The sequence below is a fragment of the Lactuca saligna genome, chromosome 5 (assembly GCF_052625555.1).
Source record: "Lactuca saligna cultivar CGN05327 chromosome 5, ASM5262555v1, whole genome shotgun sequence".
In the NCBI taxonomy this organism is placed as follows: Eukaryota; Viridiplantae; Streptophyta; class Magnoliopsida; order Asterales; family Asteraceae; genus Lactuca; species Lactuca saligna.
Window position 1 is genome coordinate 309,053,456 of NC_136421.1, and position 16,575 is coordinate 309,070,030.

At 37.9% G+C, this 16,575-nt stretch overlaps 1 protein-coding gene across 1 annotated transcript; it reads left to right on the top strand.

Moving 5' to 3' along the window:
• The first annotated feature begins 4,739 nt into the window (after positions 1-4,739).
• LOC145048558 (11S globulin seed storage protein G3-like) lies at positions 4,740-6,499 on the top strand. The gene is made up of 3 exons (XM_078997091.1): positions 4,740-5,082; positions 5,168-5,442; positions 5,535-6,499. The coding sequence occupies exons 1-3, from the start codon at positions 4,788-4,790 to the stop codon at positions 6,417-6,419; spliced, it is 1,455 nt and encodes a 484-aa protein (XP_078853217.1). The 5' UTR covers positions 4,740-4,787; the 3' UTR covers positions 6,420-6,499.
• The last annotated feature ends 10,076 nt before the right edge of the window (positions 6,500-16,575 follow it).

Below are 16,575 nucleotides of genomic sequence, written 5' to 3' on the forward strand. Positions count from 1 at the left end.
TGCAGTAATATCCAAATCCATCAATCCAACTTCTTGAATATAATACTTGAGCATTATTTGGAGATGGGACATAACAGGTTAGTACTTCTCTTTCTCTCTCAACAACATGTTATAAAGTACGATCCAATCGTTTGGATTCAAACAGGGCAAGACTGCGAGGGTGAATTCGTAGGCTTGACAAGCCAAACCTTTCGCTACTTTGAACTTTGCATTGGGGAAGCTTTCAGTCTCAATTGGCCCAGTGAGCTATTGTTGGATAAGGTGTCTAAGTCCATAACTATATTTGATATGTACTTGACCCGGTTTAGCATGGTCCATTTGGGTTGCACTTCACCGGAACAATTTATACTTTTAAGAAGAGGATATGTATGATTTATTAATATATTATAAGTTATAATATATTAATATGAAATCATAATATTTAATTGGTATTGATCAATAATTAATTTGGAATTAATTTTGTGGTCAAAAGAGACTAATTAAATATATACAGATTGATTGTGTAAATCATTCTTTCTTATAATGTGGGCTAATGATCCATGATTCCTTATATTGGGCTAAACCCATGTGGTGACCCATGGATGCTCCATGGAGGTTCAAACCCATGGATCATGAGGAATGTGGAAATTCATGAGTTAGATTGTGTAATCCTAATGTGACCACTATATAAGAAGCCCTTTGGTTCAAGAAAATGGCACCCTAGAGCATACACAAGAGTGAGGCCAATTTTTGAGCTAGAGAGAGTCCTCTTCCAAGTTCCAAAGTGTTAGTGGTGATTTGTGATTCCACTTGAGGCATTCACATTATTGGTTCTAAGCTATTAAAGCTCCAAGCAATAAGCCACAACAAAAAGGTGTGTTTCCTAACTTGTTTTATTTACTATGTATAAATTTTTTTGAATGCTAGTTAAGGCAATACATTGGAAACTTCATGTTTGCATGTATAATAATGAAAGCATAGATCCAATGTATTTAGGGTTGGATGAATACCTTAGGAGTGTTAGGATGCTCAAAACCCTTCACCTTCACAACAATTATTATGTGCTCACTCTAAGTTTCATAGTGGGGCTTCATGTGCTTCAAGTAGAAGGAGAATAATAGTTGATCAGCACCACTGTCTGTGAAAGGAGCATTCACAACCTTCACGAAAGCATGAAACCTGAAAGATTTCAGAGTAATGGAAAGATCGGGTTGTGAATCCTGAGAATTTTGATGATTAAAGGATGCAACAAGATCCAACCAATACTGGCTTGGCAACTCTACAACATCATGTAGGATTGAGCTTCCTTTTCTGCCCTTTCCTTTTCCTAAGCCTCCTTGATGATTCGTTGAGTTTTATTCAATTCAGCATCACGAGCCTTTCGCCTTTTAAGTTCAGCTTCATCAGGGTCATCGTCTTCATCATCATCAATTATGGGCTCTTCTTCAATTAACTTTTCTTTGGTCTTAGGTTCTTTCTTGACAATGGGCTTAGCTGGGACTTTCAAAGGTTCAACTTTTCCAGATCCACCTTCTCCCCCTTGTTTTTGATCAGACCCTTGAGGTGAAACACCATGCATATGGTGAAACATCACAAATACAGGACTTAGTTTGTCAGCCAAGTGCTTGCGAACAGTGATAGAGATCATTGAGTCTCTGGTCTTAATGATATCTAAGAGCAAGCCAGTGACATCAAAAATGCAGCTTCGCACTTTGACCTTCTCTGTTTTCCTGGAAAGAGCATCCATAACCTTAATTTCCATCGCCAAATCATCCTGAAGCTTTGTAATTAGCAAAGTGAGGGATGTTTGAAACAAGGCATGATCCTGCTATAAGCCAGTGCGAATATTCTCCAAGTTTGTCTTCTCAGTTTTGAACATAGCAACCATGTTATGAAGAGCTTCATTCGCGGATGCAGTGTTGTTGTAGGTGGTTCGGTAATTCTCCATGACGGTGGTTGTTTCAGAGATTAGTTTATCGACTTTTTCGGTGTTGTTGTTGTAGGTGGTTCGGTAATTCTCTTCTATTTACAAAGTTATTAAGGTTTCTGTTAATATAGTATCTTGTTTAGTCATTTTCATAGTGCTCTTGACAATACATAGTGATCTTGATATTACCCTTTAAGCTATTTTAGTTTACACATCTAATTCTTAATAGGTTTCAAAATCATATCATCATGCAGCACGACAATTCTCCAATTAACTCTATTAATCTTTCTAACAACATTGGATAGCCAACAAGGATCCCAATTCTCTTTCCTAATGAATATGAAGTTTGGGCACTTCACTTTGAAGATTACGTTCTTGGTTTGGTGGACAATGGCTATCTCATCTGGGAAGCGATCGCACTGGGGGCTTTTGTTCACACTAGAACCAGAAAAGTTATTAAAACTCAAAAGGAATATAACCAGTTGTTCCTTGATGTAAAGGATGTTCCTCAGGATGAGAAAGAAAAGCTAATCAGCAATGGTAAAGTAATGAGGATCACTAGATTCGCTTTGCCCGCTGATACCTTTCGTCTAGCTAGTTCATGTGATACTGCTAAAGCCAATTGGGATAGGCTCAAGGAACTCTAATCCACTGATGCAGATCTTGAGCACTCCACTCAAACACTCTTGCTTTCAGAGTTTGGTGCTTTCGTACAAAATCCTGAAGAAAGCTTAAGTTCAACTTTCAATCGCTACAATCATCTTCTGAGTAAGATGATGAAACATGGTATTGGACGAGAAGTAATCAAACAGAAAGTTACATTCATGAACGGGCTTAGTTCTGAGTGGATGGCAGTGATTTCTACTGTCAAAGCGCATGAGCAATTTAAAAACTATTCCTTAGCCAAGCTAGTTGGGATTTTGAAGGCACACGAAAGTGAGGTGACAAAAGAAGTGAAAGTTGTTTCTGGAATCGGATATCTGGCTCTTGTTACGAAAGGCAAGACAGTTGTAGAAGATGAGTCTGAGTCTGATCAATCTGAATGTGAACTTACGAACAAGAAGTTTGGATTAATGGTTTCAAATCCTAAGAGGTTTGTAAAGCATTATTGAGCATAATTCCGAAGGTTTTTGAAGTACAAAAGCGAATCCAGAATTGATGTTCACTCGTCTCAAATGACGCAAAGGGGGAGATTGTTGGGATAATTATGTTTTGTCTTTGGGCGTTTTGTTTAAGTCTATCTTGTAAACAGGTTGGGCCTGTCCTCCCGTATTTTATTCTAGGGTTTGAGTATTTAAGATGCATGTATGCATCGTATTTTAGTTAACTCTGATATTATCTTGTAACCCTAAGCACACCTCTAAAGTAGCAATTCTTTGTCGACTTCTTCTGAGACGTGACTTTTAATCATTCAACATGTTTTGAATCATCGTTGTGTTCTTGGCTTTAATATGTTTGAATCTAAACGATCTTTTCGAGGATTTTCATCCTAACAACAAGGATAGCCAGACAACGTCTTCATCAGATAACTCATTAAGTGATTTTATTGATGTCATGTTGCAATTCAACAACTTTCACCGAATCTGATGCCAAGACCAATGGAAATATGCGGTTTTTGAATTGTGAGATCAATAAATAGGCTACAAAATACTCCCGGAACCGCAAACCCTTGACAAGGCAGAAAACTCTCTTTTTAAAACAATGTCATTAGTCATGAAATAATAACTACCTCCATAAACAATAAGTAATGGCATACTATTCGGTGTCATTTAACACCCATAGACACATGAACCCACCAACCAAAACAAGACGTCCAAAAAATTTGGGTTTGTATGTTGTAGCGACAATTGCGTCATATATATTGTCAGGCTGCAAAAATTTTAAAATTCACATACTGCCCCAGACTAGTAATTTTTTAGTTCTAGACTTGCTCTATGAGTTCCAGACGAGTTGTACATATTACGGACTAGGCTTGTTCTTCGATTCCATAGTGTTCTTGTTCCTGAGACTCATTTCTACGATTTCCCTTGTACTAATCGTTTCTTATACATATATAACTCAAACAAAAAGCTTAAATATCACCAACATCTACTTCAACTAAATTAATATTTCAAAATATAAAACACAATACATTCCGGTTCAAATAATAATCTAAAAATAAATTAATAAGATTAAAATAACCATACATACCACAAAAAAAAAAAGAGTTTTTCGCTATCAGTCCACATGTGTTTTGAAAATTGTTTGTTTGAGTTTCTGTAGTCCTAAACATTCAAAATGTAACAATGGTCCAGAATGCGATTCCGGAATGATTCTCTGAGATGGTATATATAAGGGGAGCATATTGTTAGAATCATTACTAGTTCAACCATAATCAACTTAAAAGAATAATGATGTTCTATTTTCTAAAACCGATAGAAATGATTATTCACTACCTTATATGTTAGTATTTATTTTAATTTTTTTTTCGGATGTGAGATTACATATTTACGGATGGGATTAAGCTTCTGGTGACCCTTATTAAACAAGTGTCCGAAATGTGTTTCGGACTATATTGTTAGTTCTTAAGAAAATGGTTCTTTTATAAAACTATTAGAAAATATGTTTACTCAATTTCTCTTAGAATGTATCTAGCTTACTTCTGAGTGATTGTTCGTCACCGTTCAGGTTGTTATCATGAAGATGATGACCACCGGCCCATATCCAGACACACTTGTACCTGCTGCCATGGATTGACACTCACTAACTTGTACACATGTACCATCTCTTACTTCCATGTGTTCTTCTTTCCATGCCATTCCCTCTTACATGTCACTCCCTCCTTCACCTTCTTCCTTCATAAAAACCTACCTCTCGTTCTCCATTTGCCACACCTTCATCAATGGCATCCAAAGCTTCTTTGATTCTCTCATTCCTCCTACTCCTCTCCACCTGCCTCGCCCGCCACCAGCAACAACAGCAGCAGCACCCGCAAAACCAGTGCCAGATTGGAAGAATCGACGCTCTTGAGCCGTCCGATAGGATCCAAGCCGAAGCTGGAGTCACTGAGTTCTGGAACGCCGATGAGAAGCAGTTCCAGTGTGCCGGCGTTGAGTTTCTCCGACACCGGATTCAACCTGGTGGACTTCTCTTGCCATCCTACGTCAACGCCCCTCTCTTGTCCTTCATCGAAAAAGGTGTTTTATTTTTCCTTTCCAGACTTTGAATTGGTTTAAGAATAGGAATTCATGGGTTGTTGACTTGTTCATCCGATCTCTACAGGAAGGGGTGTTCATGGGGTTATATTGCCGGGATGTCCAGAAACCTATGAATCTTCTCAGGAACAACAGTTTTCCGGTCAGAGTGAACGCAGAGGCCAGAAGTTTCAAGGGTTACAAGATCGCCACCAGAAAGTACGGAACTTGAACCAGGGAGATGTTGTTGCCATTCCCGCCGGAACAGCTCACTGGATTTATAACGACGGCGAGACCGAACTTGTTGCTGTAGTCTTCTTCGACACTCAGAACAGCGCTAACCAGCTTGATCAAAACCACAGGGTAGATGAATAATATTACATTACATTAAACTATTATTAATTACCAAATTTAGAACTAACTAAAAGATTCGAGCTTATAATTAAATGTTTCAGAGATTCTTCCTCGCCGGGAACCCTCAAGGTCAAAGCGAACAACAACAAGGTCAGAGACAACCACGCAGACAACAAGGCCAGTCCCAGCAGGAGCAGCCCTACCGCAATGCTGGCAATATCTTCAACGGTTTCGATGTGGAGTTCTTAGCAGAAGCATTCAACGTCAACAGGGAGACTGCTGAGAAGCTTCAAGGACAAAGAGACCAAAGAGGTCACATCGTTAACGTCGAACAAGATCTTCAAATCATCAGGCCACCGCAGACCAGAGAACAGCAAGAACGTGAACAACAGGGAGGACGTCAAGGTGGACGGAGCAACGGTTTTGAAGAAACCATTTGCAGCTTGAAGCTAAGCGAGAACATCGATAACCCCACCCACGCTGACTTCGTAAACCCACAAGCCGGCAGGATTTCAAACCTCAACAGCTTCAAATTCCCCGTTCTCCGGCAACTCCAACTCAGCGCCGAGAGAGGCGAACTCCACCCGAACGCAATTAAGGCGCCATTTTGGACATTAAACGCCCACAATCTTGTGTACGTCACCGACGGAACCTTGAGGATACAGATCGTGAACAACGCCGGGGAGTCAGTTTTCGATGATGAGCTCAGGGAGGGACAGGTGGTGGTGATCCCACAAAACTTTGCAGCGATCAAGAGAGCCGGTGAACAAGGGTCAAGGTGGATTTCTTTCAAGACTAATGACAACGCTATGGTAGCTAATCTTGCTGGTCGTGTATCGGCGCTCAGGAGCATGCCGGTGGATGTGGTGGCGAACGCGTATCAGTTGTCAAGAAACGACGCTCAGAAGCTAAAGTTCAGTCAGCAGGAGTCGCTTTTGCTTAGCCCCAGCACTTATTCTAGGAGCCAGGGGAGGGCTTCGGCTTAAGTAAAAGTCTCTGCACTGAGTTTAGGGTTTGAAAAATTAATAAAGGATGTAACAAGAGTTGTATAATAATGCAAGAGTAATAAGACCTTAAAACCTTTTAAATTTTGCTTATCTTTGCATGCTCTTAATTTTAATGGCAAATTGCAAATTGCATCTCTTATCATATTTTCATAAAGCATTTTTTTTATTTAATTATTAATTATTAGTAGTATAAATCATAAACTACTAATTCAATAGTATATATGCTCAAAATAAATCTAAACACTTGATTTAGGATAATTATTAATTACATCTATTTTTATATTTTTATATTTTCTAAGACTATCTTTGACGTACTAGTTGAAAAACTAATTGTTAACTGAAAAGCTAATTGATAGCTGAAAAACTAGTTGTTAAATAAAAAGATAGTTGTTATTAGGCCCCTCAAATTCTTTCTCAGCCTAGCTGCTACTTTCTTCTCCTTCTGTCGATTCATTCTCATTCTTCTTCTTCTTTCAATCCCTTTTTCTTGAATCATGCTAGACGCATCAATTCTGTTGTTCCCACCATTGAAAAGCCATATGGTATCTCCAACATCAAGGCTTCCATCCCTATTGCCCCTGATCTTGAAAAACAAAATTATGATGCATGGAGAAATTTGTTTCAAACTCACTGTTTCCATTGTGCAAATGTGTAATTTCTACAAATGTGGTGAAGCCATTGCTTCAAATGGTTCTCAAGAAGGTAAGTTCTGCTCACGAGATGTAGAGTGATCTAGAGAACCTGTTTTGCACCAACAATGACACAAAGATCATTCAACTAGAAAATGAATTACACACTATTACTCAAGGTGATTATGATATCACCTCTTACTGCACTCGAATCAAATCCATTACAGACATGCCTGATAATATTTATTCTACTGTTCCTGAAAAGAAAATTGTTATTTATACTATCAACGGATTACATCTGAAGTTCGAGAATATTGCTACAATCATTTGTCATAGTGATCCCCTGCATTCGTTCCTTAAAGTATGCTCAATGCTCATGGATCAACAACAACGCCTCAAACAAATCGCTACACTATCAAATTCTAGTGCTACTTCTTCTTCTCCCACTGTTTTGATTTCCGAACAGCAACATTAAAACATTAATAATCCTTCCATTCGGAGAAATTTCAACCAGCGGGTGGTCGAACCGGTGGTCGGGGATGAGGCAGGGGTGGCGGAAGTCATGGTGGTCGTTGGTCTCATAATTCCAGTCAACATGTTGATACGCCACCGGGCTGGAACTTTGGGTGGTAGCCTGTTAATCCTGTTGCTACTGCAAGTCTTCTACCAAACCCCACTCAACAATAATGGAATCAGCCCCCGTTAAAGCCATGAACTCAATAAAAGCGTCGCCCATCTAGTCACCAAAGTGCGTTCACTCAACAATATGCACATATCTTCACCAAAGGGCTTCATTCGTCTCTATTTGTGGATTTTAGATCCATTTTGAATGTTCGTCAGCTACCTCCCGTTCAAACTGTGGGAAAGGGCTTCATTCGTCTCTATTTGTGGATTTTAGATCCATTTTGAATGTTCGTCAGCTACCTCCCGTTCAAACTGTGGGGGGCTGTTAATGTGTATTATGTTGTTTATATTATTATGTATTATTACGCCCATATTAGTTAGTGTATTCTAGCCTTATACTTGTATTATGTAATATATATTGTTAATTAATGAGAAGGGTTCGTTTCATGGGAAATATATCAATTATCAAGGAGATATAGATGGTGTTTAGGATTACATAAGGAATAGGATAATTTATCATTAAAAAAAAACGTTTCATATTCTCACCCTTAATTCAAAATGATTCATGTTCTACACGTCCAACTCTATATAATTTTTTTATTGGTAAAGGAGGATGTCACCTTTGAAAATTTTTATTAGCTCGAAAAAAAATTAATACAAATGTACGTTGAGACTCCCCACTAATGAAAAAAAAATCTTTAGAACATGCCTATAATCCAGACGAATTAAAATAAATATATAAAACAACAAAATAAAAATGTTATAACATGCTTTGAACCTTATTCCATAAACATAACAAAGAAAAACAAGAAGCAAGGTCATCGTAACAATGATAATTTTGTCAAATATATATTTTTCGATGCGTAACATAGCCAAATCATTTAATCTTTCTTGCGACATAAATGATCTCAACTAGCTTTCTAATAACAGTAATTTTGTAAAATTTCAATCGACTAATGCGCAGTAGCATATATTTTTAATAATATTCCATATGCAATGAAACATGCGGACAACAATTTTCAGTTTTAACAAAGTCTAGAATTTCAACAGCATACATAAAAACTTTTGGCAAAGTTAATTTCAATACTTGATGTTCAAAAAACAAATTATTTGAATCTACATCACAAGTTATCGTGAGAAAAGTGTTTTGTGAAATTAATATAATCTTTTTTTTTTAATTTCAGTGTCATTGAATGACTTCAACTTTTTTGAATCATATAAAAATCTAAAAAGTATTTTCAAAGATCGTTAATTTCTCAAATCTACTTTTTAATGAAACAATTATCCCATCAACACCAACCATCAAATATTTAATCCTAAACGATTCTTCGGTTGACTGTAATTTTTATGCATTATCAGGTTCATCAAATTTTCTTTTTCTAGTAACTTTGACTTCTTATTTGAAATGTAGGTTCAACATCCATACCAATTGCTATAACTTAAACATTATCTAAACTATGGCAAATCATTTGTTTCTATATTTCTCAAAGAACGACATTATACTTTATAATTCATTAACGGTGGCATCTCGTTAATTAGATCCTCGAAATGCCAAGTTGTCTTTTGATAAATATTTCACGGCAAACATTATTCTTTTTAAAACTTTTCGCCAACGCTTTTTTTCTTTTATATATTATTGTTGTAAGTCTTTATCACTCGTTTTATTCTTATTCAATCTTATTATTGGCTCATTCCAAGATCACACAAATAAAATATGTTTGAGCAATATTTTCATGTTTATTAAGTTTTCAAAAAGGTGTTTCTAATTATTAAATCTATTATTTACCAAAGAAATTTGATTATTATTATTAATAGATTTAAACAATTTATAAGAAAAACAAAATATTTTATCTACTATCTACTTGTTAAGAATAAATTAAACATTTTCGATCACTTGTTTCACCATTACCTATTTTTCTAGTATAAACACCATAAGAAAAATATCTGGATAAATTATCTTTAGGAGACATAAGATTTAATTTTATAATTGCTCCTTTTTCAACTAGAAACTCCCTTAATTTATTGTAAATATTATCTCAATTACTTGGATCATAAATATTTAAAGGAGGAACAAATTGATGGTTGTTTTCATTCAATATCATTTTGATTACTAATTTTATTCTCATTAGCGTTATTTTCATCCTCAATAGTGACATTATTTTCGTTACCAATTTCATTCTCATTAGTGTTATTTTCATCTTCATTAATGCATGGGCGGCTCAATCATTTTGAGGGCTTTAAGCGAACCAAAATTTTGGTCATTTTAGCGTTTGTTGTACTCCTCAATTGTATTCACATATAAGTTCACCATTTATGTTTTTTATGGACAATATTAATATGGTATAAAGGACTTTTACTATTGTGATAATCTAAATCAACAAGCATTTGAAAAATTATAAGATTATAATATCTAATATAACAAAAGTACTTAACAAACATGTTAATAAAAACTGTCATTCAATGTTAATAATTTATGGTATTTAGGACTAGAATATAACAAACTTGCTATATTCCACTGTTGCAGAAATCGATATTGGCGGCCGATTACTCAGCCATTAATCGTTTAACGGCTTTGAACCAATTATGATTAGGGTGTTTGGCGGAAATTGGTCAAACTCGGGCTTGGTGGTCTTCGGCGGTCATATGCGGGAAATATTCAAAAAATTTATAATTTTAAATTTTCAAATATTACATCAAAATTTTAAGTTTTCAAATTTCTTACTTTTCAAATATTAAAATATTATACTTAAATTTTCAAAATTTCAAAATTATAAAATTTTAAGTTTTCAAATACTTACTTTTTTTAGGAAATATTTATTTTTTTAAATAATTTTATTAATAACGTCGGGATCCCGATTAATCTCCGTCTAGTCCGATTAATCGTTTATCGTCAGTCGACCGCTAAGCGATTTTTACAACTTGGTATATTCTAAACGAATAAAGTATGCTCAAGGGTTTCTGGTTATTCTATGTGAACAACTTGAAATCCTTAATTGATTCTTAAACTATTTCTCAAATCGTACATTTTAAAGTTCCTATGCATGAAATTGTCATATAGTTTCAGCGTTCCATCACTATCACTATGGACGCCATAAAATAACAGAAAAACAATGCAAAGACTCGTATGGAGTCATAAGATCCATAAATAAAATGTTATAAGATGTGAATTTGGTAATATCCATTTCAACAAATGATAATACATGTGGAAGTCTTCTAACAGAGAATCGAGAAAGAATATTGGAATAGATTAAGGAAAGGAAAACAATATAATAGTACCATAATAGAAAACTGAAACACATACCAATGAGGATTTGAATCGAGAATCAAGATAAAAGTCAGAATAATAGAAGATGAAAGTGTATTGCGTCAGACTCATTCACTCGTAGATCAGAAACGGATGACATGAATATGTCATAGAAATTAGAATCGGTAGAAGAATGTGGTGTCGTTTCAATATCATGAGTGTAGCGGTCGTTGATTTATTCTTTTGCTTGATTTATTTTGTGGTTACCGGATTCAATTTTTAATGGACTTTGGGGCCCCTTAGAAATGGGGGTCCTAAGTCTTAGCATAAAAAACCTCTACATAGAGTCGACCCTACATTAGTGACATAATTTTCGTTATCATTTTCATTCTCATTAGTGTTATTTTCATTTTCATTAGTGACATTATGTGTTAATCTCATTATCATTGTGACTCTTTTCATTATCATTTGTGATATTTCATGTTCAATTTGAGTATTGGAATTATCTTTTTTTTTTTTTTTTTTTTTGTAAATTTATCCATTGATCCCCTTTAAGAGTGGTCATATTGTATTTTTTTTTTCTTTTTTCTTTTTCGATTTACAGATAGATGTTTTCTAGAAAACATATTATTATCTTATATTACCTTTGTCTTATATTTATTGACCACTTTTGATTTTTGAAGTCTTTATTCTTCAACTTTGACCTTAAATATATATATATATATATATATATATATATATATATATATATATATATATATATATATATATATATATATATATATATATATATATAATACTTGATGCAAAAATATATGAATGGATTGTATTTTAAATGTCTTTATTTTTTTAAGTTTCATCAAGTAATATATAACACAACTAAAAATATTTAAGGTCAAAGTTGAAAAATAAAGACATCAAAAGTTAAAAGTTGACAATAATTATGGGACGAATGGAGTAGTTATTATTGTAACATCCGAAAATTCGAGGCCAAAAATTTCATTTTTAATCAAGAGATTCATAACATAGTTTACTAAACATGGCCAATGTCATATCAATTTATAAAAACCATAACAACATGTATGAAAACCATATCATCATAAATAATGAAAATCAGAGTACAATCCCAGAAAACTCCATTTGGAAACCATATGTGTGTGATGCGCTACTACACCGCCGACTCTTTCCCTTTAGATGAAGAGGTACCTGAAACCCAAAATGAAACTGTAAGTACAAAGCTTAGTGAGTTCCCGCATCATACCACATACCATACAATCATATAGCATGCATACTACCGGACAATTCTGGGGGTGCCCGACCTACCCATGTCAAGCCATTCTGGGGTGCTGACCTACCCATGTCAAGCCATTCTGGGGTGCTAACCTACCCATGTCAGGCCGTTCTGGGGTGTCGACTACCCTCCGGTCTATCTCAACTGGCAACAGGGACTATTTCACCCCTACCTCTATCATACAAAACAAATATAGTTATACGATTAGGCATATCTAGGGTACTGACCTACCCTTTAGTCATAACAACCGAGTCAGGGAAAACTAATCCATACAACTACCACTAACTTATATAGCACATCACATAAGCATGTCTCATAAGCATATCACATAAGCATACCAAGACAATTATCACAAAGACAATTATCTATCAATTACTCTTGTTGGTAAGCCGATATTGTGGCCTTAGACCCACCCCTGCTGGAAGGTAACTCACCTCGATGTAGTGTAAGGTCTGTACTATCCTCATTGTGAAAGTCGGCTCTCCTCGACTCCTCAATCCCTACACGAAAACCCTGCAAAGTTATCAATTTGTACTCACAACCCCTACAAGGGTCAACTTGTATCCAAGTTAAAGTCAAAGTCAAATTCAAACCTTGGCCAAGTCAACTCTTTGGTTGACCAGACTCGCCGAGTTAGTCCGCCAACTCGCCGAGTTCCTTCGTCCACATAATACTACAAACCCATCCCCACTCGTCGAGTCTAGCAAGAGTTTGACAGGTTCACCTTCAACAACACTATATCCAATCTTCAACCGACTCGACGAGTTCTTCCTTGAACTTGTCGAGTTCATCTTCAGCATATGAATGCGTCCAGTCTATGACTCACCGATTTGTATGAACAACTTGTCGAGTTCCATGATTCCCAGGTCCCTTATGAGCCTAAACAACTGAGGGACCTTCCACACTCTCATCTGCTCCATTGACAGAAAGGATTTAGTGGTCATTACACCCCGAATCAACGAGTTCAAGAACAACTCGCCGAGTCCATCCTTGATCATTACTATACAGTCGATTTAATTGGGTCTTAACACATCAAAATCATAGATGTGGCCACCTAATGTCCATTTTACACGTAAAGTTCCAAGCTTGGTGCACATGCAAGGGATCGTTAGCTCAAAAAGCCATAAAATATGTTCTACAAAGAGCATGGGGCTCCCATGGCCATAGAGTTGGCACCTTTATGCCATGCGACCCTTCCAATGACCCAGATCTAAAGTCAAAACTCCATAGAACTCTTCACAAATCCGAAAATGGCTTAGAAAGTCCTAAAGATACTCAAAATCCAAGCCCTAAGGATGAATAAACACATGGAAGACCAAGACAGGGGCATTTTACCTTGAATGAGCTAGAAATGGAACAAAATCTCTGGATCCCCAAGCCCAACTCGAACTCTCAAGCTTCCTTCCTCTTTTCAAGCTTCACAATCCACCAAAATGCACCAAAATGCACCAAAATGGCCTTAGGACACTCACACAAGGCTAGGTTTCGAGATAATGCTTTCTGGGAGTAATAAGGATTGTGGAGGCTGAGATAAGTTGTTTAAATAGGGCACAAACCCTCAAAATTAGGGTTTCACCCAAACAACACCTACTCGCCAAGTCAGTCTCCCAACTCGTCAAATAGGTCACTTAAAATCCCCGCGAATCATGACTCAACTCGACGAGTTGGGCCACCAACTCGTCAAGTCCCAGAGAAAAACATAAGAAATACTTGAAAGGAAGCATATCAGGGATCGAGTGTTACAAATCTTCCCCACTCATTTTCGACTTTATCCTCGAAGTCTGCTACTGGGTCCTGAAAAAGCTCAGGGTAATGCTCCCTCATATCGTCCTCTGGCTCCCAAGTCCATTCTGAGCCCTTGCGGTGCTGACATTGCACCTTTACCTGCTCCACTCTCTTGTGCCTCAAATCCCTTGACTTCCTATCAAGGATTGCTACTGGTTGCTCGATGTAATTCAGGCTGTCATTAACCTGAATATCCTCTAAAAGCACAACTGCCGATTCATCTACCGGGCACTTCTGCAACTAGAGACGTGAAAGGTGCTATGAATCTAACTAAGTTCGGCTGGCAGATCCTACCTATATACCATGTTGCCCACTCGGGCTATACCCATGAAGGGTCCAATATACCTGGGGCCCAACTTGCCCCACCTCCTAAATCGTATGATGCCTTTCCAATGCAACAACTTCAGGAACACCATATCCTCGACCCGAAACTCCAGATCTGATCGACGCTTGTCGGCATCACTTTTATGCTGACTGTGAGCAGCCTGAAGCCTGCTCCGTACATGTTGGATCCTCACGTAGTCTTGACTACCACTTTGGTACTCCCCATAACCCTCTAACCAACCTCACCCCAGCATTTGGGGTCCTGCATGTGACGTCATAAATTCCGAAACCAAAAATTTTTCATTTTTACAATCATCAAAACATTGAGTAATAAGTTTAGCTTCCAATGTAACAATTTAGTCACGACCGATTACATAACAAACGATCACAAAATGGTTTCCCCGAGTGTGTGTACGATCACGCCGACGCCTTCCCACGGTCCTCGCTAGTACCTGAAACACATAACACAACCAATGTAAGCATAAATGCTTAGTGAGTTCCCCAAAATACAACCTACGCACGTACGCCTTTCCAAGCTTTGACCTTCCGGTCCATGTGTCTCAGGGGACTTCCGTCCCGACTGGGTAAACCTTCCGGTCCTACCCACGTCAACCTTACGATCCATATGACCACGCCTTCTGGCCCAAATCAAGCATATCATACATGGCACATATAACGAATAACTTATCACACATAAGACATATATCTCATATCATATTCGACCTTCCGGTCACACAGTCAAACCCTTCCGGGTATAGTATAGTGAGAAGACTCACCTCGTATGCCTCGCTAATCGTGAACCCTGGAATCACTCGTGCTCGAATCCTCGAGCTGTAATCCTCCTATGATATCATGAATCTATAATTATTACTTGTACCACTAAGGTTGACCATCCATATCAAGTCAACACAGGTTGACTTGGTCAACAGTCTTTGGTCAATTGGACCGGACTCGGCGAGTGCACTATAGTGACCCGGCGAGTCTACGCGTTTTAACCAACTCGCAAGGATTTTCCCTTTGACTCGTCGAGTACTCCCCCGACTCGACGAGTTCCACCTGGGCCTGAATCACGGGGCCACCGCGATTCAACTCGCCGAGTCGCAAGGACGACTTGGCGAGTCCCAACTTGACTCGGTCCACCTGTCAACACCTTTCTAACTCTCTACGACTCACTGAGTCACCCACAACTCGGCAGGACTACACACTGGGTGGTCTCAAGGACAATCTTCAAGCGACTCGTCGAGTCTGTTCTTCAGACTCGGCGAGTCCATGCCATGCATCAGCTAAAACTGGCTTTGGGGTCAGATCCGTTCCATACACACATAGATCTGGCCTTCCCAAGCTTATTTATCACGTAAAGTCTCAGTCTTGGTCGCCATGCAACGTATACAAGGCTCATTTTGGAGAAATAACCTCTAATATGGCAACCCTAGCTTCTAACTCAAAAGAATGGACATAAAGCTTGTCATATGGGGCCTCCTGGACCTGCTAAGGTCCAGATCTAGGTTCCATATCTCCATGGGACCTTTCATACTTCCAATTTAAGCCAAATAAGGCAAGAAGAAACCCTAGATTTGACACATCAACCCAAAATACGAAGTTTAGCTCTGAAAGTTACCTCAAGAAGGTTCCCTTGATGAAATAGAAGCAGATCCAAGCTCCCTAACTCTTCAAGCTTGATCTTCTCCCTCCTTTCTTGCAATAATACACAAAATGATGAACAAATGGCCTATTATCACACTCATAAGGGCTCACAGTCGTATGGGTGCACTTAGGGTTCAAGGTGGCCGCAAATGAAGGCCATAAGGTCCTTTAAATAGGGCTTAGGACCGGGAAATTAGGGTTTCATTAAACAGCGTGGACTCGCCGAGTCCATCCCTTGGACTCGCCGAGTCCGGACGCGAACCTCCGCCCAAAACCGCGACCCGACTCGGCGATTTCGACCTCCAACTCTCCGAGTCCCCTCACAGAATATCAAAATTATGAAAGTAAAGATACCTGGGAATCCGGGCTGTTACACTGCACTTCCTCCCAACAATATCTCGAAAGCAGGACGGTCAATACTCGTATGATAGCTATTATTGCAGGAGAACTATGCTAGAGGAAGGTAAGTATCCCAACTACCTCTGAAGTCTAAAATACACGCTCGCAGCATATCCTCCAGAGTCTGGATGGTCCGCTCGCTCTGAACATCCGTCTGCCAGTGAAAGGTGGTGCTAAAATGCAGACGAGTACCCA